The sequence below is a fragment of the Prinia subflava genome, chromosome 8 (genome assembly GCF_021018805.1).
Source record: "Prinia subflava isolate CZ2003 ecotype Zambia chromosome 8, Cam_Psub_1.2, whole genome shotgun sequence".
In the NCBI taxonomy this organism is placed as follows: Eukaryota; Metazoa; Chordata; class Aves; order Passeriformes; family Cisticolidae; genus Prinia; species Prinia subflava.
In genome coordinates this window covers 20,378,995-20,402,954 of record NC_086254.1, presented here as the reverse complement: position 1 = coordinate 20,402,954, position 23,960 = coordinate 20,378,995, and the positions used below count along the sequence as shown (strand labels likewise).

Genomic DNA, 23,960 nt, shown 5'->3' with positions numbered 1-23,960 from the left:
ATTCAGGCAAACAACATTGTCCTTGCCAACAGTTCCCTGGTGTTCCTGCTGCTGACTTATTTGCCAGTGTGCCAGCAGAGATCATACTGAGACAGGACATAAGCTCAAGAAATTTATCCAAAACACAAACTCACACATTCTGGTGCCATGGCTGTTCCTACAGAAAGTGTAATGTCCTCTCTTGTCATGGCACATCATTCTGCATATGCTCAGGTAGTTCCATTAATTGCCTTTATGTGGAGGAGTGGGTTGTACCAGGAGTTAGTGTGTTCCTTCTGCAAGCAGGAAAAACGCTCAGTTCACACTGCAGATGCCTCTGGATGAATTCTAAGCATACCCTAAGTATCACCCACCCTGAGCATTGTCAGAGCTCTTTTCTCCTTGTTTATTCCTTGTTTGTCCTTTGCTTCAGGCCCCCCCCACAGTGGGAAGACTGCTTTAGCAGCAAAAATAGCAGAAGAATCCAACTTCCCCTTTATCAAGATCTGCTCTCCTGATAAGATGATTGGGTTTTCTGAAACAGCCAAGTGCCAGGCCATGAAGAAGGTACGTGTGTGTCCTCCCCTGTGCCTGGTGAGAGCCCAGCTCTGGGTCCTGTCATGGAGGGAAAGGTGAATTGCCTTTGGGATGGTGAATTGCCTTTGGGATGGTGAATTACCTTTGGGATGGTGAATTGCCTTTGGGATGGTGAATTGCCTTTGGGATGGTGAATTACCTTTGGGGTGGTGAATTACCTTTGGGATGGTGAATTGCCTTTGGGATGGTGAATTACCTTTGGGATGGTGAATTGCCTTTGGGATGGTGAATTACCTTTGGGATGGTGAATTGCCTTTGGGATGGTGAATTACCTTTGGGATGGTGAATTGCCTTTGGGATGGCGTTTTCTGCTCTCTCTAGGTCTGGAAATCCTGCATGTATTTCTTTATAAAGTTGAATGTATCACAGAAGTGTAGAATGGTTTGGGTTGGGAGGGACCTTAAAGCCCACCCAGTGCCACCCCTGCCATGGCAGGGACACCTTCCACTGTCCCAGGGTGCTCCAAGCCCTGTCCAGCCTGGCCTTGGGCACTGCCAGGGATCCAGGGGCAGCCACAGCTGCTCTGGAGGCCTCACTGCCCTCACAGGGAAGAATTCCTTCCTCATACCCCATGTAACCCTGTCTTGTGGCAGTGGGAAGCTATTCCCTGTGTGCTGTCACTCCAGACTCTTGTCACAGTGTTTTTGTGGCACTGAGTGACTCGGGGAAGCTTTCAAGGCTCTGTTCTGGTGAGGGATCCTGGGGATCCAGTGCAGCAGAACAGATCTGGGATGAGCAGGGCTGGGGCTCTGCCTGTGAAGGGGGAGGCAGGAAGGGCTTGGGGAGAGCAGATCCTGCCTGGGTGGGACTAGGACCCGTTCTGAGGTGGGTCTTTGGTTAAACAGGAGCTTTAACACCCTGGGGAGCCGGGGAATGTGAAGGAGTTGAACATTTTCATTTCCTGCAGCAGCCCAGCACTTACTCTTCAGATGAATGGAGTGTGTGAGCTGGATGCTGCTCTGATAGATTGGTGCAGGGCTGTAGAGTTTGTAAGGGAAGGAAGGTTCTTAGGAGAAGCAGTGGAAGTCCAGTTTGTGACTTGGATTCCGAGAGGAGCCCTTGGATTCACTGGAATCAGGGTTTGCTCTGCTGTCCTTAGTGCTGCCTCCTGCTCACACCCAGAGCTGTGCAGGACACTCTGCTGCTCCAGGAAGAGTCACTGGGGCTGAGATCCACACCTGAGCCAGTCTCTGCTCCCTGCAGGGTGCTCTTCTGGACAGTACCCAGTGTCCAGCCTGAGGAGAAAAGCTCCCAGCTGTGTTACAGCTGTGGATGTTCTCTGTGTGTGTGTTACATTATCAGTGTTGCTCCAGCTCCAAAAACAGAGGAATGGTGTTACAGTGAACCTCAGGGCAGCTGCTTGTTGCCAAGGGTGGGGGGTAAATGAATAAATAAACTGAATTTATGGGGATGGCAGTGTTTTATTGCCTGCAGGGAGCCTGATCTCTCATTACCTATCTGTTTCATTCTCAGATTATTCCTCTCAGTGCTGCTGTGTTCAGCTGAACCCACAGCAGCAGGCCCAGCTGTGGCTGTCATAGTCCCGTGGCTGAGGTTTAACACTGAGATATTTTGCTGTTTTTCAGATCTTTGATGATGCCTACAAGTCCCAGCTCAGCTGTGTTGTTGTGGACGACATTGAGCGACTTTTAGGTGAGTCAGGAGGAGGGAGAGCTGTGCTGGCTGCTGCAGAAAAATTGATGTATTTGCAATGTTGAAACACTGCAAACTGGAAATTATCTGGAGCCATTTAGTTCAGGAGCATTGAACTGGTTTTGATACAGTGAAGTGGCTTAAAAGTGCATCTGCTCTGTAGGCATCAAAATGCATTTTTCCTTTCAGATTATGTCCCAATTGGACCTCGGTTCTCCAATCTGGTCTTGCAAGCCCTTCTGGTGCTGCTGAAGAAAGCTCCCCCTCAGGTAAGGCAGGGGTGCCCTGTTCCTGCAGGAATTGGGACAGTGGGAGCTTTGTGTCTGCCTGAGAGCTGCCAGTGGTATTAATGCTTTTGTCTGAGTCAGCCACGTTAATCCCAGCCTGCTGCTCTTCATTCACTTGGACATTTCTAGGATAACCACAAGGGATTCATCTTGAAATACCTAATTACTGGGGGCTGAATCTTCTGCAGTCAGTCCTAAAAATACTGACTAAGGAAACCAGTTTAACCTTCACCATGTAAAGCTGAACTGTGCCAGCTGCCTGCCCTCTGAGGGCAGATCCACCCTGGCTCAGCCACGTGCTCCCTCCCTATTTATAAATCAATTTCTGTGTAATCTGTGATTGTGGTTGTCAGGGGTTTAATTTGTTCTTAACTTGAAAGGATCAGGTGTTAATTACAATGACTGAGGGAAGCTTAAGATCTTGTCTCTCGTGCTGATCCTGTCTGTTTGCACTTTGTGCTCGATGAGATTCAAGAACATCACAAGTGCTGAGGATTCTGCAGCTCGTGCTGGGTGAGACAGGCAGGCAGGGACTCCTTTCTTGTTTGCCATTTTCCTGTCGTTCACTGCGTTTCTTCTCTGTGTGTGAGAGTATCTGCATGAATAAATAACATCCTAACAGGAACACCTTGAAAGTTGGTGTCAGGAAAAAGCAGAGAGGCACAGCCTGGGTGAAGTCAGTTTTTTGTCATGTTTAATATCCTGGCGCAGGAGCGTGTGCGTGAGTGTTGTTTTCATTAGAGAGTTTGGTGAAAAGACCTTTCAAATCCAGGACTTTGAACTAAATTGTAATGCCACAGGCCCTGAGTTCCCCGTGTGACTGTCAGCCTGGGAGAACAAAGATTTTCCCAGTGAGCTTTCTAGGCCACGTGAAGTCTGTAACACAACAGCATCCAAGTTTTATCACATGCTTGGAGCAGAGCAGCTGCCTGTGTGGAGCAGCACAGCCATTCCTGGCCACATCACCTCCTGGAGTCACTGACCTATTGCAGGCTGTTGCACAGTGCCAGGACGTGGTTGTTCCCATAAATCAGTAAATTTGATTTGGTTCAGTTTTCAAAGGAACTTAAAGTATTAAATTGCCCATTTGTCCATTACATCCTTTGGGTGGCACCTGGGGCTCCCAAGAGCAGGACACGGGCTGGAGCTCGGAGATATTTGCCAAGTTTGCACTTGTTGCAGAGATTTGTGCTCAGCAGGGTTTGAAATGCCCTGGGGCTGGGAGACTCTGGCTTGACAGCCAATATTATGGTGACTTAAGCCATAAATTGTTGGAGGGTAGAGAGTGAGTTTGCTGAGGAAATGTCACTGGTTGATTGATCATGTGGGTTTTTCTTTCTTTTTTTCTTAAGTGTCCAGTGTTGGCTTGGTGGGAATCAGGGCCTGGGGTGAGCTGTGCCCTTTGGGCTGCCCTGCTCTGGCAGTTCTGGGGACAGGGTTCTTCCTGCTGTGTTTGTAGGGAGTTCCCTGAGATAGCCATGGCATGGGGGATGTTGGGCATTTAAAAACTCAAAGCTGTGTGTAAGAAATAGAGCTGTGCAGGCAAAGGCCTTTTCTGCTGTGACAGTTTACTGTGAAAAAGGTTGGATTTGGGCACAGAGACTCTTTGGGGTTTTGAACTGAAGTGAAGAACTCATGATGGGGATAATCCTGAGGGTTAATCAACACCTTCCAAGGCCCCTCTGAGGAGCAGTTTCTTTGGAAGGAATGGCTGATCTCAGGATCAAAAGTGATGCAAATACAGCTCTAAGTGCATGAGCAGCATCAGTGGTACTGACCTGCATGGGCTCTGTGGAACTGGGATTATAGTTTGGCATCATTCCTTATAAAAATGGGATGTCCCAAGACATTTCTCTCTGTCTCTCTCTGAGAGAAATCCTTGGCAGGGTGCTGGGGAGACATTACCTGTTCCCCTTTACTTCAGTGTTTCACTCGTGGTGGGGCTGAAATACTGAGCTGATATCAAAGAGTCATGGAAAGGCCTGGGTTGGGAGGGACCTACAGCCCTGCCATGGCAGGGACACCCTCCACTGTCCCAGGCTGCTCCAAGCCCCGTCCAGCCTGGCCTTGGGCACTGCCAGGGATCCAGGGGCAGCCACAGCTTCTCTGGGAATTCCATTCCAGGGCCTCCCCACCCTGACAGGGAAGAATTTCCTTCCAGCATCCATCTCTCCCTGCCCTGTGGCAGTGGGAAGCCACCCCTGTGTCTTGTCACCACGGATGCAGCGTGGCCGCTCCCGCTGCTGTGGCCCAGATTATGAATTCACTGGGGTGTCACATCACTGGCAGGGATGTTCTTGATGTGCAGGCAGCTCCCTGCACTCACTGCAGGCTCCGTGGGGAAGAGAAGCGTTTCTGGGCTGAGATGTTATTAATTATGCATCGAGGTGCGTGTCTCTGTGGAGCTGGCGTAGGAAAGCTGCCTCCCAGGCTCCGCTCTTCCCAGGGAGGCTGGATTACTGGAACGTGGTGTGGGAAGGGCAAACACTTGAAGGTTCTGGTTTTCTTTTGAGAGTAAACACTTTAGACTTTAAATAAACTGGAAACCTCTCTGAGCTTGCTTTAAATTGCCAGTCACAGCTCCTGCTTGTGGTTCCACTCAGCAGTGTTAAATGGTGCTATCTGTTACTGCTGCTTCAAGAGGACTGAAAACCATTGCATTTTGTTCAGCATCTCTTTTTTTAAACCAATTAAAAATCTTTTCTGAAATGCCTTGAAGAGAAGAAAATAAACCATGTTCTCTTGGGTCTTTAATTCAATCAAGTTTGCCTGTGTTGTGCAGGAGCAGGGACTGGGGGATGGAAAAGCTGAAAAGGGCTGTCTCAGCAGGGAGCCGAGCGGGAGAAAAGGACTTCCCTGAGAACTGAGCAGCAGCAGCTCCCAAAGCCGGGGCTGCTTCATCTACATGCAGAGTCACACAGGGCCTGGAGGCGCTCCCCAGCCCCACCGAGGTTCACATGTGCCTCCCTGCTGCTTCCCAACAATCGGCCTGGGCGGGAGGGAAGGACCCTCAGCATCCCCAGCGGGGCTGCAGCGGGCTGGGCAGGGGCAGGGACTGTCTGCCTGAGCAAGGTGCCCTCCAAGGGGCACCCACTCCTGGGACTGCCCTTCCACTGCTCCCAGAGCCCCCAGCCCCTTCCCTCCAAGGGACTTCTCCTCCTGGGGCTGCCCCTCCACTGCTCCCAGAGCCACCAGCCCCACTTGCAAAGTGAGATTCACACCTGGGGATGTCCTTCCGTTGCCCCCAGAGCCCCCAGCCCTTCTTGAAGGGAGACCCACTCCTGGGGATGTTCCTTTGCTGTTCCCAGAGCCCTCAGCCCCTTCCCTCCAAGGAGCACCCACTCCTGGGGCTACCCCTCTACTGCTCCCAGAGCCCCCGGCCCTTCTTGAAGGGAGACCCACTCCTGGGGATGTTCTTTCACGTTCCCAGAGCCCCCAGCCCCTCCCCTCCAAGGGCCATCCTCTTCTGGAGCTGCCCTTCCACTGCTCCCAAAGCCCCCAGCCCCTTTTCTCACTGGGATGCTGGAGGCTTTTGCCGCTGGATGAAAGTTACAGGGGAATAATCTCCTTGTTTGATGTAATCCCAGCTGCATTCCTGATTCCATGTCACTTGGTGTGAATTGGAAGCAATTCCAGTCACCAGTGACGTTACCTTTATGTGCACAAACCTGGGGAATTGTGTTTCTCCCTTTGCATGTGAGGAATTCCCAAGACCCCAGACACAAGGATAAAGGTGTACAGGGTCCTGAGCACAGTGGGCTGCTGGTGACAGAGGCACTTCAGTGTCACCAGTGCCTGGTTCCAGCAGAGCTCAGGCTCCCCTTGCCTGGGGCTGGCTGGATTTGCTGAAATTCTGCAGTTGGAGACTCCACTGACTCCACTCCTGTGCTGAGAGGCTCCAGTTGCTCACAGCAGAGTCTGTAGTGGTGTCATGTTCCAGTTCCCCCTGGGCAGTGATGTGGTGCCTGTTGGGGAGTGGCTGCTGTGGTACAGGAATCCATCCTGGAAAATTTAACTGGTTCAAGTGGCTTCTTCAGGTCCCACAGTTCTGATGTGTGTGAGAACATCCTTCAGTCAGATAAAATCCCTGCAGCAGAGGGCTCAGCTCTGGGCTCACCCCTCTTCTAGAAGGCAGAAGGGCAGGACACACACCCCTGTACTGTCCCCCTGTCAGCACAGAGGGATTTGGGCTCCAGATTGGGGCACTTTGCCTAAAAATGGACAGGATGAATCCAGGTCTAAGGCTGTGCCTGTGTCTGATCTCTGGTGATCGAAGAACTGGTCTGGAAATGCCGTGGTTGTGAATCTGACACCAAATCACCTTAAGCTGTTCCTCCTTCCTTGGTAATTTACTCATATGTTATGCCTGATTTTTGGAAGTTTGGTTTGAATCCTGATTTTCTGTGGGCTGCACGTGTGGCACATTGCCCTCCCCGTGGCTGCTGTAGGAATTAGGGATGAAAAAAGTGATTTTTTCTGAAGATGGGACCACTCCAGCAGTACATGGAAGCCTGTGCTGTGTGCTCTGGGCTGACCCTGCTGGAGCAGGGAGTGGCACTGTGGCCCCTTCCAGCCTGAACCATCCTGTAACAAGAACAAATCCCAGGATCTCCTGTGTGTCAGTGCAGAGCAGCTGGGAGAGGGCAGCTTTTCCAGTCTGATGGCTTTTCCTGCTGCCTCTGTAATTCCTGGGGCAAACAGTGCTGCCCTGGGGGTTCTCACTTGTGTACTGAGTTGCCTGAAAGTTTGAGGAGCTTGAGGGACTCCTGCCCTATCAGTGCTGGGGGTCACTGGCTGCGTTCCAGGGGTCAGGTTTAAAGGCAGGGAGTTGAAGGCATGGCTTCTTCTGAGGAAAGCAGGGAAAAATCAGGATCTTTTGGGTGGAGCTGTTAAAAATTTGAAGCACTTTTGAAGAGTGGCCATCTGTTCTGTGGAGCTCCCAACCACGTCAGTGGTTCAGGGACCTGGGAATAGATTTTAACAGAGATATCTAAAAATTGCTGATGGATCTGCCCTCTGGGAGCTCATCCTGGTGCTTTTCAACCTTGTTAAGCCTTTCCATTCTTAGCACTGTGCTTGCCTGAGTCCAGCTGAGCTGTTGGTGAGAGCAAACACCCTTTGGTTCAGTTTATCTGATGTTTGATAATTCCTTCTTGTGCTCCCTGGTTTCTGTAATCAGAGGCAGCAGTCTCTCTCCCTCATCTCCTCTACACCACCTATGATTCTATAAACCTCTCTGTTTTGACCAAGGATCTGTCTAGGGAAGTTATTCCCTATTTCTGACCATCCCTGGTGCTTTCTCTGACTTCTCCGACTAAACAGAATCATAGAAACATGGAATGGTTTAGGTTGGAAGGGACCTCAAAGCCCACCCAGTGCCACCCCTGCCATGGCAGGGACACCTTCCACTGTCCCAGGGTGCTCCAAGCCCTGTCCAGCCTGGCCTTGGGCACTGTCAGGGATCCAGGGGCAGCCACAGCTGCTCTGGGCACCTGTGCCAGGGCCTGCCCACCCTCCCAGGGAACAATTCCATCCCAATATCCCACATAACCCTGCCCTCTGGCAGTGGGGAGCTATTCCCTGTGTCCTGTCCCTCCCCAGCTCTCCTGGAGCGCCTTTAGGCCCTGGAAGGGGCTCTGAGGTGTCCCCAGACCCTTCCCTTCTCCAGGTGAACACTCCCAGCTCAGAAATGATGGATTTGAAGTTATATTTGAAACAGGAAGGAACTCCTGGATTCACATGGCAGAATGATGATCCTGTTTTGCTCTTTTCCTGTTCTAACCTGTCCCAGTGGTCACACACACTGAGATTGAGGTGGTGTTCCCACAGAATTCCCCCAGGGACTGATGCCAGTGGTTTTCCTCAGTGGTCACAGGGCTTTAGAGACCTTTCTGTGTGTGCAGCAGTCGCCCACTGCCCTGCTGGGTTTGGGTGCAGCTGGCTCAGTGTGGCACTGGCCGGGTTTGCCACCTCTGAACTGGTCCTGTAGGGGATGTTTCCTGGCTGTGTCCAGAGCGTGGACAGCTCTCCTGGGAGAAGGAATGTGTCATCTGGGCTGCTGGGAAGGAAAGGCCAAGAGCAGGATCAGTCATGGACACCTGAAGTGCCAGGAGGTCAAACTCCCCTCACTGGTGCCATTCCTGTGCTGCCTGTGTCCTTTCCTGATGAAACTCCAAGCTAAATTCCATCTTTATTTTAATCAGGCACAGAGTTCATTAATGTATGAGGCAGCATCCTCAGGCAGCCACTCTGAGGTAGTTATCCCTTGATTGATGTCTGATCAGTGTGCCAGGCACTGTACACATGCTGGGAGCTATATTTGGGGAACAGACACTGCCTGGGTGCAACTGAGCAGTTTTATCCCCTCTAAAATGCTCATAGTTCATGGGAAACTGTTATTAACACAGCCCCTTGCCCAAGCTGTTCAGGATTTTGAGAGTTGCATACAGTAATAAACAAGTTTTTAGGAGATCCACTTGTGAAGCAGATGGGTCTGGGTGGTACAGCACTTGCGGGAGGGGTTGTTCTGTGTTTTGGAGGTCTCAGTTCTGGTCAGGAGTTCGTCCTTGGCTTCCTCTGTGCCCTGGTGCCTCAGCTGGGCCTGGCATGTGCGTGGCTGGTTGGGATTCCTTGGCTAAAGGAGCAGGAATTCTCCTGGCAGGGCTGTGCCCTGTGCTGAGTTACAGGGTCTGCAGCATCAGCCACAGCAGCACCACGGGAGGAACAAGAGCTCCCCAAGGACAGGGTGGGGAGGGAATACAGAGCAATGAAAGCAAAGGCAGGCAGAGCTGAGGTGAAATGTTCCCAGTCAGTTCTGCTGACAATCCCTGAGTGCTCCTGGAGCATTCTGCTGCCCTGCCAGGGGCATCTCAGCAGGCTGAGGGCATCTCTGAGCGCTGTCCTTGGGCACAGATGTCTCTCTTTGTGCCACAGCTGTGAGCTCAGGAGCAGGACGTGGTTCAGGTGCTCTGGGGCCTCATCTCACACTGCTTTCAGGCCAGTGTTTACACCCTGTTTTACCAATCCTTTCCGTAGTGGAAAGCTGCTGGAATTTTGTCTTTGTGCAGGCTAAAAGCTTTTCTGCTGCTGAGCATCACTTAATCCTCTTGGTCTGTGCAGTGCTTTAGCTGGAAATGTCTGCTGGGAGGTGTCCCTGTCCATGGCAGGGCGTGGAACAAGGTGGTCTTGGGGTCCCTTCCAACCCAAACCATTCCATGGTTCCATTGAAATGGGCATCCAGTGTGGCTTCTTGAGTTTCTGTGGGAGTGAGGATCAAACTCCATTCCCTTTCTCTCCACTGAGTGTGTTGGGTTTTCACCTTTGCCAGCCACATCTTCCTGATGTGGCTCGAACTTATAAAATGCTGTAATATTTTCCTGGCCTTGCTGGACCATCAAAAAGGAAGTGAATCCTGTGTAGTTGTAAAGCTGTGGCTGTGCAGGGCGTGGTGGGAGCAGCACCTATGGAATGGGGCAGAAGTGCCATGGGATGGCTGTGTTGCTGCTTCCTGAGGACACTGTCCCCTTCCCCAGGTGACCTGCAGGCAGTGTTGGACACTCAGCCCTGAAACATCCCATTAACTGCTCCCACTGCAGTTCTAATCCAGCATTTTCAGTTCAGGAACTGGCTGTTTTTCCCATTTTCCTTTTCCAAAGAGGTGGCTGAGGGGTGCTGTGGTGCCTCCTGAGCTGCAGACAGGGATTCACACACGAGGGGCAGCACAGTGTCCCCTGTGTGACACTGCTGATCTGGGACATGCTCTGGTCCCCCCTGCCTGATATTCTTTCCTTTTGTTCTCTTGGACTAAACGCAAATTGGAGTGAGCACTTGAGCTTATTCCCAGTTCAGGATCGTTCCAGGTGTCCAACACCTGGAGCAGAGCAGAATGTGTTCAGTGAGTGCAGGGGAAGAGCAGACCCTGTGAAGATGCACTGTGCATCCAGGGTGTGTTAAATAAGTTTTCATCCTCTCTCAAGGGAATGCCAAGCACTTACAGGATTCATGCTGGGAAAAATTTTCGGGGTTTTGTTTTTATAATGATGAAATTTTGCATCATGAAGTTGAAATATGGAATTTGTACAGAATCAGAGAATATCCTGAGTGGGAAGGGACCCCCCAGGATCATCAAATCCAGCCCCTGGCCCTGCACAGAGACCCCAAAACCCCCACCCTGAGCATCCCTGGCAGCGCTGCCCAAACACTCCTGGAGCTCTGGGGAGCCTGGGCAGTGCCCAGCACCCTCTGAGTGGGCACGGGACATTCACTTCACTCCTGGAGCCTCAGCCAAACTTCTTGTACAGCAAAAGAGGGGGGTCCTTGGCCAGCCAGACCCCTCCCAGCCCAGGGGCTCCCTGTGTACTGGGACAGAAAAGGGACTGATGATCCTGCCTGACAATCCCAGCAGCTCCTTCCATCAGCCAGTATTGATCAGTGTCCAAACCTTGCACAGGGAAACTCAAACAGCAGTGGAAAGGGTGAACAAACAGCAGTGGATTTGCATTTGCAGCTGATGTTTTCCACAACTTGCTCTATTATTCATAAACCCTGTTATTGCCTGGGCTGGCTCGGGGTTGCTCTCAGGTTTGGGAATGAAAGGCTGCTGGAGTGGGGCTGTCCTGTACAGCTGCAGGAGGAGCTCAGGGACTCACAGCAGCCTCTGCTCAAGAGCCTGAGCTGGAAATCCGCTGGAACTGCCTGTGCAGGAGCAGGGAATTCACTGTACCCCCAGATTCCTAAAGACATTCTCCTTGTTCCCCTGAGAAGTCATTTGTAATTCAGCTTTTGCGAGTGGGAGTTTGCTCAGGCTTTTAAATTTAATGAGGATCCAGCTATTTATAATGATGGGTTCAGGAGGAGCTGCGAGTGTGGTGGGGCTTTGTGCACCACAATCCTTGGACCCTGTTGGTGGCATTGCTCCGAGAGCTGATCCTGGTCTCCTGTGGCTGCTGTTGGCGACTTCAATTACTGACAGATTTAATCCTATTAATTTTGTTTGAAGTGGGTTTTTAAATGGCCGTTTCTCATTTATCATTTGTGCTTAGCTGAACCTTGCCCAGGCTGGTTCTCTGCAGTTTCTCCTTTCCTGACTCTCACTCCCAGGGCCGCAAGCTCCTGATCATCGGCACCACGAGCCGCAAGGACGTCCTGCAGGAGATGGAGATGCTGAATGCCTTCAGCACCACCATCCATGTGCCCAACATTGCCACGGGGGAGCAGCTCATGGAGGCTTTAGAGGTGAGGAAAAGTTCCAGAATGACAAAAGACTCAAAATCTGCTGGAAATGAGGGATTTTGCAGTAGCTGTGTCTGGTAACACCGTCCCACTTGACGTCGTGTCATAACATAGCATAGTTCTGAGGCTTTTCAATTTGCTTTTTCATGAATTAAATTAAGGCAAAATTATAGAACAGCAGGGCTGGGGAAAGGTTTGTGGTCTGGATTGAAACATTCCAAGGGCATGGAAGTGGGTAATAAATATAATTGGGACACTTAAACTGAGTGTGCCTGGAGGGTGCTGAGCTCTGCTGAATTGGAACAGCATCAGCTGAGGGTGTTTGGTGCTGAGGAATTTATAAGTTCCTTATAAATTCCTGCCTTCAGTGTCTCCTTATTCTGTGCCACAGTGGGAGCTGTAGTGAGTACTGAAGGCTGTTAAATAAACTGAACAGGCAAATCTTTGGTGCCATTGGCAAACTTGTCGCAGTGGTGAAGCCTGAAAGACACAAACACTCCTGCAGCAGGTGTGGAAACTTCCTGTGGCTTCACCCATTGTTTCCTTGTAGACCCTGATCTGGAGAAGACCTGGAGTGCAGCATAAAAGCACAGCACTGACTGTTGGATAAGGGATGTTATGGGAAAAACTATTAGGAAATTAAAGATTTAAAGAAATCGTTTTGCCTTGTCTAAGATACATTGCTACAAATTTTCCTTCTCAGCTAGTAAATGCTTCTAGCTTCCCATTCCCCTTCTCCCAAGGTAGGTTCCATTATTCCTACTCTCAGTCTCCTGTTGTTGATTTTATAAAATGATTTTCCCCCAGCTCCTGGGTAACTTCAAAGACAAGGAGCGCAGCACGATCGCACAGAACGTCAAAGGGAAGCCTGTCTGGATCGGGATCAAGAAGCTGCTGATGCTGATAGAAATGTCCTTACAGGTAGGAATGGTTCTGGGGAGCAAGGACTGCGGTCCTGGAGCTGCCCTGGAGGTTCCCTTCTCTGCAGACCCCTGCTGTGGGTGGGAGCCTTCCCGTTGGTGTAATTGGGAAAAGAGCTGCAGTGAGGGGAAATTTTCAGAACAAAGAAATCACCACATCTTGGTCCACAGAGATCTTTAAATCCTCCCGTGCCCATGGGCTGTTCAGAGCTGCACTTCAGAGCATCTGGCTATGGGAGGGGTTGGATTAACTCACCTTTCATGGAATTTCTTCTCTCCACCCAGCATGTTAAGATTGCAGATAGCAATCATCTCAGGGTTTTTTTTTTAAAAGAAGAAGATGCCTGTGCAGGTGTATGTGCTCTTTCCCTGAAGAAGATAAATCTGTCAGGCTGTTCAGCTGCTCTTCTCTTTATTTTCCACTTTCAGCACTTTAAAGAAAATAATTGCAGAGGGTAGAACTATGCAGCTCTGAGCCCTCCCCCGCAGCAGCACCCATGCCTGGAGCCAGCCAGCAAGCTCGTGCTCATGCTGACAAGGGCTGAGGGTGCAGCCCTAATCCTCCCCTGACATCCCAGTGCTCCCCCAGCCCCCCCTGCTCACATCAAATGGATTTAGTGCAGCTGAGTGAACTGTCCTCAGATCTTCCTCGCAGAGGCAGGGCAGAAGTGAAGAGACTTGTAGTTCAGAGCAGGCGAGTCGTGTACCCCTCTGTTCACTCTTCACAATGCTGTTAAAACTTGCTCAGTGCTAAGGATATGCTCTGACTGGATGTCACCTCAGGGAATAAAGTCATTTATCTAGATTACTTTTTCCTCTTCTTCCTTGGCTTTTAATTCCATACCTACAGGCAAGTCAGTAAGTCATTGCTCACATGTATTAAATGTATTTAAGGGGTGCTGCCCTTCAGGGGCTGCCGGGCTCTGCTGTGCTCCTGTTCCCTGAGCCCTGACAATGGCTCCCTTCTTCTGACACAGGATGTGTTCTTGTGCTCCTTTCTCCTGAAGGGCTGGCTGTTTGCAAAGCTGAAGGTTCTGTAAATCAGGGGCAGTTCTGAGTTGGGAGATGGGTGGGAATGGTGACCCCAGCCCTGTTCCCAGCCTGGCCCTTGTGCCTGCTCCACTCCTGGGGGGCAGTTCTGGGCACCACAATATCACAGGGATGGAAAGGAATTAGAGAGTGTCCACAGGAGGGACCTGAAGATGGTGAAGAGTGTGGAGGTGAAGCCATAGGAGAAGCAGCTGAGGTCACTTGTTCAGCTGGAGCAGAGGAGGCTGAGGGCAGAGCTCAGTGGGGCTGCAGCTCCTCCTGAGGGGCAGCTCCAGTCTCTGCTCTGTGACAGGAACAGGACCCAGGGAATGGCTGGAGCTGGAGCCAGGGCAGGTTTAGGTTGGATCTCAGGGAAAGGTTCTTCCCCAGAGGGTGCTGGCACTGCCCAGGCTCCCCAGGGAATGGTCCAGAGCTCCAGGAGTGTTTGCACAGCACTGCCAGGGATGCTCAGGATGGGGTTGTTGGGGGGTCTGTGCAGGGCCAGGGGTGGAACTGGATATTCCCTGTCGCACTGAGGATGTTCCATGATTCTGTGACACAGAGCCCTCACTCTGCCCGAGGCTGTGCAGCCAAACTGCTCCTGGTGTTAGTTTTTCTCAGCAGACCATTCTGTGTAGGTGAGTCCAGCACCAGCAAGGCTGGGAGCAGGCAGAGCTGGGACTGAGCCCTTTCTCACAGGGAACATCAAACATGAGCTGCTGCCACTGTCCCTAGAGCCACTGGGGGTGTCCCTTTGGTGCCTGTGCAGGGCTGGCAGCAGGGTGGTTCCTGCTCTGGCACTGCCTTCAGGTGGTTGTGTAATAGCAGAGGTAACAGCATATGGCAGCTAAATATGAACCAGCTCTTTTCCAAAAGGTCTGAGGTGTTTCCATGACTCCATCTGCTGAATGCTATAAATACAGGAGAGCAGTGCAGGCTCAGTGAGCAGAGCTGGGCTCTGAGGGCACTGAAGCCACACTGAGCTGGGCTCTGCCAGGCTCTCACAGGAAAGCACAATTGCCCCAGATGAGAAATCCAGCTTGGATCTTGTTTCCACTGAGTTGTAGCACAGCTTTTTAGAAGATTTCAGTCTGAAATCACGTAAGAATTCCAAGTGATGGATGAAATTTCTCAGAACTCAGATGATTAGATCCCAGGAATTCTTTATTTAAAATGTGCACATAGTGTCTTCCTCTGAATCTAATGCTGGGTTTTGGTTTGTTAAAGCAGTGACCCCACTTTCAGCTCTCTACAGGGATTCCTGAGCTGGTCAAATTCAGACTAAATGTTTCAGACTAAACTCACACTGAACCAGACCCTCAGTATCAAAATTCTTTCTTGGGATACCTGAACTGCTCTGGTGCCCTGGGTGAATTGTCACCTTGTTTATGAGCTGTGTAACCCCACACTTTCTGGCAGCCTAATTTCCCCCAAACCCTGTTATTGCTGTTCTTGGCTTTCTTTAATGTCCAGCTGCTTGTGTTTTGTGTCACATACTTTGGTCATTTGTGTACACTGGGTATCCTGGAAGGATTCTGTTCTTGTTCAAACGAAGCCTTTGATCCCTGGATACACTCAGCATTTGCCATGTGAATCCACAAGTGTTTGCAGTGGCCTTGGCTGCAGTGCAGGGCCACCTCCAGTGCTCTTGGGTCCCACACTGGCTTCACCCTGCCCTGGGTGCTGCTGGGTGCTCTCTCCATAGCTGGGGGCTGGTTCCTCCTGCCTCCCCTCCCAGCCTGTGTTGTTGCTCTTGGACCTTGCTGGCAGCACTCCCAAAGCCCAGGTCTCTCTCCTGAGCCTGGATGAGGCAGGCAGTGTTCCAGAAAGCCCCTCCTGGCACCTCCAGGGTTTCCTCATTTGGTAACTTCTGTTTAGTGCAAATAAAGCTTAATCAGCAGAAATAAAACTTAATCTAAGCTGCTTGTCTTTAATGTATCTTAACTTTGAAAGATCACCATATGATATTGCCTGCTTTATTTCAAACCAAACACTGTACCTGGACCTGCTGAAGGTTTGGGGTTCATGGCGGGCTTTCAGGAGCACTGGGGGCTCATCCTGGTGGAGGATCTCCTTCTCTGCACTGGAGATCAACAACCTCCCTTCAGTTCCTTTGTTTCTTGAGGGGTCCTGGATGTCCTGGGGATGCTGCACTACCCAGGGAGGAAGGTCCATATTCTTGTCACCTCTCTGAGCTCTGTCACAGGGTCAGTCCCCACACTGCTGTTCCAGAAAATCATTCCCCCAGTTGGGCAGCAGCATTTGCTGTTTCCCAGAGCACCAGAGGTGTGTCCAGGAGTCCTGAACCTGCTTCCTCTGTGCTCCACTGACTCCATCTTCTGCTCCTTCCCGGGCAGATCGGCCTCTGGGGTTTGTGCCTGCATTTTTAATATGAAATTTGAACAAGTTTGAGTCTTTGTAGCCTTTCAGCTGCCAGCTATAATCTTTTGGACAAGGTGCTGTGTGTGCAGGTCAGTGCTGTGTCTCCCCAGGAGCCAGTGCAGGTTATGGACACAGTGTCCATGGTGTCCAGGTGGAGAGGGGTGGGAAGCAGCGTTTTCCATTTGGGGGACAGAGCACTGGCTTTGGCAAGTTTGAATTCCAGCTGGTGGCTTCAGAACAGATTTTCTAAGGATGAAAAGAAGAGATTTGTCTAACTGTGTCAAGCTATGTTAGGTTTTTAGCAGAACTCTTTGGACCTTTGTTATTTCCTGGTTCTGATGACTTCCCATGGTTTCCTGAGGTTTCACCTCAGCATGTGCTCTGAAGAAGCCCTTTCAGAAGGAGACATGTTCAGTATGGTATCTACAAACACTCCCTGTGTCTGTCTGAGAAGTCCCTTTCCAGGCAGCTGTCCCCAGCCTGTGCTGGGTGTGGGGATGTCCCTGCCCAGGGAGCAGCTGGCATTTCCCTTCTCCGGGCTGCATGAGGGGTGTGTGGGGCTGGATGTGCCCCCAGCTGAGGCTGCCCGAGTGGCAGCAGCACCAGCAGTGCAGGACTCCCCCCTCCTGACCCCAGCTCACCTGCAGGCTCAGGGTGTGCCTGGCCCCAGTCCCGTGGGCCACTGAGGAGTTCAGGAATGTTGGCTCCCAGGTGGGCACCTGGCACGTGGGCACACAGGGACTCTGCCCCTGAGCCCAGCTCCTTGGGCACTGCTGTTTGGCACTGTTCAGTCCATGGGGTTTGGTGTGGAGATGACACCTTGTTTGTGGGCCCACCTGGAGCTGGGCTCAGGCTTTACCCAGCACTTGCCACTCCAGAAACAGTGAGAAATACAGGAAGGGAGATGGGGGAGTTGTCATGGGACTGTGGCAGAAGCAAGGTCAGTGCACCTGAGGGTCTCATGTGCTGGCACTGACCAGGGAATGGGCACAGCCCCGAGGCCACCAGGGCTCTCAGGGATGTCCAGGGTGGGATTGTTGGGGTGTCTGTGCCCGGCCAGGAGCTGGGCTGGATGATCCTTCCCCATGAGTCCCACCCCCCAGGCTGTTCTCTGATCAGTCCTGCTTCAGCAGGGTCAGCCACAGGGTCAGGGCAGAGCCCCTTGGGTGGGGCAGACTCGGGACCCTTTGCCAGGGGAGGGGCCCATGCTGGCTCTGGTGGGTGAACTGAACCTGTGGATGGCCCCAGAGGAAGGCGATGTCCAGGCAATCAGAGTTTGGGGTTCATGTGCACGTGCTCCTGTGCCAGCTGCCTTCAGCCTTTCTGACAGAAGCACAGAGTCACTGAGGAGGGAAGAGCCCCCTAAGTGTTCCCTCAGTGCTGCCAAGGGCACCACTGACCGTGTCCCCAAGTGCCACATCCCCCACAGAAATGGCACAGTGACAGGTGAGCTTTTCCTTGTAGCCAGGTGTCAGCTGGGAGAGGTTGTGGAGAGGATTTAGGCTGGAGGGACCCTGCAGACACCCTCTCTATGGTCTCCTGTTTGGTGGTACCACAGTTCCTCTCAGTCCCTGGGTATTTCACATTCCAAACACTCTATTGGGGGGCGTTCACCTTCCCTTCCTGGAGCCTGACTGCTGCCAGTGTTCTTTGCTGCTTAAACCCCAAATGAAATGCCCAGGGAGCCTCAGGAAGTTCCTCTAAATCTTCTTGTTTCAGTGAATTTATTTTTCTGATCTAAAAGTAGCTCAGCAGTTGGTACTGAGGAACTGGCCTTGCTCTCCTATCTCACAGCCATGGGAAGTTTTACATTTTTAGGCTTTTCTTAGCACAAAGGAGAAATTCTTGCCGGCTCTTTCTCTCCCACATTGCTGGGGACACTCTTTTTGGTTTAGGATTTATTTTCTTCTGAGCTGTTTTTGAAGGCATTTGTATTGCCCTCCACTGCAGCAGTCAGAATTTTAAATAGATGGCTTCTTCACATCTAGAATGGGAAGAAATTTTCCTTTAGGGATGTAAAATGAGATGTGATGTAGAACTTCCAGACCTACATCTGGCCTCACTGGTGAGAAGGCACAGGCTGACACTTGGCTTCCCCAGTCCAAGGATGAGCCCCAGTTTTATGCTTTAAGTAGAGGCTTTCCTGTGTACTGCCAAGTGGGTGATGGGGCTGGGAATCCCACACCAGGTGACTTCACAGATCCATTTCTGGGTGTTCCCACGGTGAATCCCCTGTACTGTCACAGCGTGGTGAAGATACAGGTTGGTGATGGAATTTGCAGAGGGAGCACAGGTTGGAGTTTATAGGACACAAGAACTTTTGGAATACAAGACCAAGATTCTGAGAACCAGCAGCCTCTGATTTCCAGATGTTTATGGTTCTCACTGTATTTTGGTGCAAATCTAAGGAAGATTTCCCTGGAGTCACTCCATGAGAGGATCGGCAATCCTGTGCACCAGCACAGGGCACAGATCCAGCTACAGCTGCTGTCCTCCAGTGGCAGCTTGAGTGTCTCCTGAGCAGTCCTTCCCTGGTGTCCTTGTCCCCATCCCTGTTGTCCCTGTCCTGGGGGAGGCAGGGCTGCTCCCTGGAGCTGTTCCTGTTGATGGATCCACAGCACTCGTTGGGGCTGCCCATTCTGGAGCCTTGTGCTGGCTCAGGTTTTGCTGCCCCTGCCCTGCCCTGGTGCTGCTGCTCCTCTGGGGGGAAAGGAGCACTCAGAACATCCTCAGTCCCTTTTCTCCTGTTTCATTTGCTGCCCCAGTTCTGGGAAGGGGTGGATGGAAGCAGACTTGGAGTGGGGCTGGCTGGAATTGGCAGCAGGGTGTGGGTGTGAGGTGCCATGGAAACAGAGCCTGTGTGTGCTCCATCTGCTGCCCTGTGAGCACACACAGCCTGTGCCAGTCACCTTTTCCTGTGGTGCAGGGCTGTGCCTGCCCTGGCAGCTCCAGAACTCCTGCACAGCCAGGCTGGGCCCTGCTCAGGCCAGTGTTCAGGCAAAGCAAACAGCTCCAGCAGCCTTTGTGGGCCAAATTCTCCTGTCTGTGACAGGAACAGGACCCAGGGAATGGCTGGAGCTGTGTCAGGGGGGTTTAGGTTGGATCTCAGAGAAAGGTTCTTCTCCCAGAGGGTGCTGGCACTGCCAAGGCTCCCCAGGGAATGATTCTGGCCCTGAGGCTGCTAGAGCTCCAGGAGCTCCCGGGGATGCAGGCTGGGATTGTTGGGGTGTCTGTGCAGGGCCAGGGGTGGGACTCCATGATCCTTGTGAGTCCTGTCTGACTCAGGACATTCCATGATTCTGTGCTTTCCTTTTTGGCTGCTTGAAGGATTGCCTGGCACTAACGGGGATCTCTTTTGGTTGGTGTTTAGATGGATCCTGAGTATCGAGTGAAGAAGTTCTTGGCTCTTCTGAGAGAAGAAGGAACGTAAGTACTTTTATTTTAGAGCAGTGTTTCAATTCTCTTTTCTGCTCAGAATTGAGCTGCTCTGAGGGTTTATCTGCTCTCATTGTTGGCCCCTCTGTATTGTCAGAGCTGTATCAGATCAGTTCGGGAGGGGGGAGGTCCTGAAGGTTTGGGAACCTGCATGTCTGAATTCTCTGCTTTTCTGAGTTCACTCTTGACTTTTAAAGTGTTCATGAGATACTGGGCCAAAATTTAACTTTCTTTAACTAAAGTAAATCAACAGAGATTCTGCTTGAGTTAAAATCCAGCTGTTTATCTAAAATCTGGAAGTTTGGTTTCTTGTGTCTCCTGTCTGAGAGAAGGATGTCCTACTCTTTCCCCATAGGTGCCACAGGGAGTAGTTGAGCCCAGTGGGACAGTGGCATCTCCTAGAGAATGACTTTCTAATACATGTAGGGCAGTACCTGTGCTGGGGAAACTCACACCACTATCTATCCTGGCTACATGTGAGTGGGTTCCAGTGTGTGCTTGATGCTTTATACATGTGCATGATGCTTTCCTGATGGATTTGGCTTCTTTTGCAAGAGTCCCTACCCTAGACTGAAGGTGGACCAAGTGCAAGATCAACAGCTGGAAAAGTGACCAACCTGGAGAACAAACACTGGGATCTTTACTCTTCTGTGCTCAACACACTGGACAAAGTGAAATGCTCCCCTGATCCCCAGAGCCCCATGTGGAACCTGCATGTGTAGTGCAATACAGTACCTTTATTCTTTGTCTTTGATATTCTGATGTCATGTGGAAGTGTCTCCTAGAACACTGTGCTTCTGTCTCTGTGCAGCCAGGCTGCGTTTTGGGGTGAGCAGGGGGGAATGTCCTGAGAGGTTTGGGGCTGACCCTCACTTGTGTCCAGCATTCCTACAGCAGGAAGGAGATCCTGGCTTCCAGTCTGGTGGAGGGATGTTGAAGCACTGCTCTGTCCTACCCTGGGCAGGTGGAGGTGGTGTCACCCTGTTTTCCTGTGGTGTCACCCCACCCCTGACTGAACTCTGAGCCAGACCCCCGCCCCACAGACAGTGCCCGTGGGAGTCCAGCTCCAGGAGTGCCTGGATGCTGCACCCCTTCATTTATATCCAGGTATTTTGGGGTCTGATGGGATGCTGCTGGTGGCACTGGGGACTGGAAGAGGGCAGGGAAGTGTTGATCAGGGTAGAGGAAATTTCCAAATCCAGTATTTAAGGCGTCAAATCTTAATTCAACAACAGTTTTAGAGATGCTGGTTCCAGCCTCCAGCTCTTCCTGAGTTCCTGTAGTTGGCAGCTTTGGTATCCTCCAGCCTCATTTTATCCCTTTTTCCTGCCATGTTACCAAAGGTTGAAATTCCTCCTTAGAGACAGAGAGGAAGCCAAGCTCTGCAGGTGCACGAGATGTGTATTGCCATGTTTTTGCACTGAAACAAAGGAATGTATCAAACCTTGCTCCGTGCTCCCTCCTGTAGTCCTGTGGCCTCAGGGATGCTGTCCCTGGTGGCCTCAGGCTGCTCCCCCTGGGCTCCACTCCTTCCATAAAGTTACTGGAACTTACCTCAGTGTGGTGGGGCATGAAATCAAAGCCATTTAGCAGATCTTAGTCAGTGTAGCTTCCTGAACTTGAGCAGACCCACTGTAAGGGCTAGCAGTGGTATCCAGAGGGGTGTTCCCAGGGAAGGAGGGTGCCCCACGTCCTTCCAGGCCGAGCTGGAGGTCCTGTTGTCCTCAGTGTGCTCACAGCAGTTGGGGTGTTTCAGCCACTCCACTCTGCTCCTCTGGCAGTGCTGTTGTGTTGTGATGCTGTTGTGAGTCCCAGTGGTGGTTCCCTCTCATTTTGTGTATGATCTTGTGAATTTATTTGTTCCTCCCTTCCCTCTGCCAGTCCGAGGGACAGCAGCACACAGTAACTTATATTTCAGAGTAAATGATGTAAACCTTATCGTGTCCGTGTCCAGAGCTATATTGATGAATAAATATCTGGTTTAATTGCACACTCAATGGATTCAATAAAAGCACAACTCCTTGTGATGACCTGGGTGCCATCTGTGTCTGGTGCTGGTGTGTGTGAGGAGCAGAGCTGCCCCTGGGCTGCTCAGCGTGTGCCTGATGTGGATGGATTGAATTTACCCCTCTCACTCCTCTCACAGAAATTAGTGAGAGGAGTCTGGTCCAGCCTGTTCTGGAGCTGTGGGGTCCTGCAGTGCTGAGGAGGCCCCAGGTGTGTCTGTGTGTGGGGGGTGGGGGTACCCCCACCTGGGGAGGACTGGAAAAGCAGGGTGGGCTGCTGGGTGTGACCCATTCCAACCTCCCTTCCAGGATCTTCATCTGAGACGTTTCCTGCAGGTGGCACAAGGGAAGGGCAGCACCTTCCCACCACCTGTGTGTTCTCCATGGCTCCTCCTGGCAGAGTGGCTTTAAATGTATAATAAATACACAAAACTGATTTCAGTGTAAGGGCCAAAATCTTCACCCCCTTCCTTACCGTGTTTCACCTTGAACTTCCCAGAAATGTCTCCCTGAAATGGAGTTGTTGCCCAGAGGCAGGTTTGAAAGTGCTGGGATGGGTTTTAGGGGCACAGTGTGGGGTGGAGGAAGGTTTGGGACAGGCAGAGAGAGCTTCACCCCCAGAGCTGTGAAGCCCAGAACCCTCCTGGGCCAGGTTCTCTGGTTGGGTGGGACATGCCAGTGGTGATGGCAGCAGCAGGGACACCCTGTCCACGCACGTGGATCCACGGGGTGGCTTTGTGTGTAATTTGGGGATCAGGGCAAGAATACTGAGTGATTCTATATTTATTTTGCCCTTCAGACAGGTACATTGAGGCCAGTGCAGTGGAAAATTGCGTGCACTTAAAAGCTTTCCTAATGCAAGGGGGATGCTGCAGAAACACCACAGAATTATTCATGGACAGGAGAAGAGGTTTTTATATGAGGAAATTTGGACCTTGGTCTGTCCAAAGCATTGGAAGGTGATTCAGAGGCAGCCTGTGAGTACATGTGGGGAGTGTACAAAGTCTGAAGCCTCTTTTGATCCATTGCTTAATTTAATCTGGCTCTGCACAAGCCCCTGGCAGGAGGGTGCACCCAGGGCAGCCAGGCTCTGCTCCCAGGGGTCAGGAGGAGAGGAAATGCCCTCAGGCTGGGCCAGGGGAGGTTTAGATGGGATTTTAGGAAAATTTATTCCCTGTCACAGCTGCCCAGGGCAGTGGTGGAGTCCCCATCCCTGCGGGATTTAAAAGCTGTGTGGGTGTGGCACTTGGGGACAGGGGTCAGTGGTGGCCTTGGCAGTGCAGGAAATGGTTGCACTCAATGATCTTAAAGGTCTTTTCCAACCCGAAGAGTTCCATGATTCTGTGCTGAATCTCAGTTGTGCACACTGTGCCCTGGCACTCCCTGAATCAAAATCTCAGCATTCAGCTGGAAAATCTCTTCTTTTTGCCATCGTTGTCTTGATTCCTGTAACAGAGACCCCTGCCCATGCCAGGGAAATGGATCTATGTGACCCTTAAGGTCCCTTCCAACCCAGGCCATTCTGGGATTCCGTGGATCTGTGGCTGGGTCATGACCCACTGCTCTGTAGCTGTTCAGCAGGACCCTCTGAGCCAAACCACACAAGCTGGCAAGTGCATATTTTTAAATTTTTTACCTTTTCTTTAATGATGTACCACAAAAAATGGAAGTTGAAATATATTTTTCTCCAAATATATATATTTATATAATATATAATCTTAGTTAACTCAAGTATATACATTGTATAATAAATAATGCTTATAAAAAGAGAAATTTTCTGAATATAAAATAAAAAAAAATCGACCTCTACAACTTTATACAAAACTTTGGATACAGCAGATTGATGGAAAAAGATCTTCCATTCAGTGCTAGAATACCTGGCTACAGTAAAATAATTACAAGGCAATAAATGTTCTATTTAATATTAAATACCTTTTCTTGATTAAAAAACAAACAAAGAAGGGATTTTGTTTAAAGTCGGGTACTGGGAGTCTTTCCAGACATGGGATTTAATATATACTTTAAATAGATGCATATCAGAGGACGGCGTGGCTCCGGCTGGGGAGGTTTGTGGAGCTCTCTGGGATTTTAATTTTCGGGAGCAAAGGCTCCTCTGAAGGAGGGTCTGGAGCTCGTCCTGATGCTCTGCAGGGGAGGGAGCGGGGGCCCTGCTCCCTGCCAGGGGTCTCTCACCCTTTATTGCTCTGTGCAGCTCCAGGGGCTGCTCATTCCCAGGGAAGGAGGGAGTGGAGCAGCAGCCACAGCCCCTGGAATTCACTGGCTGGGGGGTGTTTGAACGTGGCTGCTGGTCCTGGAGCCCACCAGGACAGAGGGAGTGTTTATTTTATAATTCCAGGGGTCAGTACGCCTGGGGAAGGTAAAGCCAGGGAGAGGGGATGTGCTCAGGGATGGGGGGATGGCCTGGGGACAAACAGTGGTGC

General features: G+C 51.1%; 1 protein-coding gene across 2 annotated transcripts in view; it reads left to right on the top strand.

Annotated features, from left to right (window-relative positions):
• Positions 1-21,543, top strand: part of NSF (N-ethylmaleimide sensitive factor, vesicle fusing ATPase) — a 77,205-nt gene extending 55,662 nt beyond the window's left edge. The window contains exons 15-21 of one of the 2 annotated variants that reach the window (XM_063403911.1): positions 413-546; positions 2,163-2,229; positions 2,419-2,498; positions 11,616-11,750; positions 12,555-12,668; positions 19,449-19,504; positions 20,069-21,543. In XM_063403911.1, the coding sequence (XP_063259981.1) occupies positions 413-546; positions 2,163-2,229; positions 2,419-2,498; positions 11,616-11,750; positions 12,555-12,668; positions 19,449-19,504; positions 20,069-20,087 (605 nt within the window). In that variant the 3' untranslated portion in view covers positions 20,088-21,543. Of the gene's footprint in view, positions 1-412; positions 547-2,162; positions 2,230-2,418; positions 2,499-11,615; positions 11,751-12,554; positions 12,669-19,448; positions 19,505-19,868 lie in introns of both variants that reach the window. The other variant, XM_063403912.1, reaches the window with a different exon arrangement.
• The last annotated feature ends 2,417 nt before the right edge of the window (positions 21,544-23,960 follow it).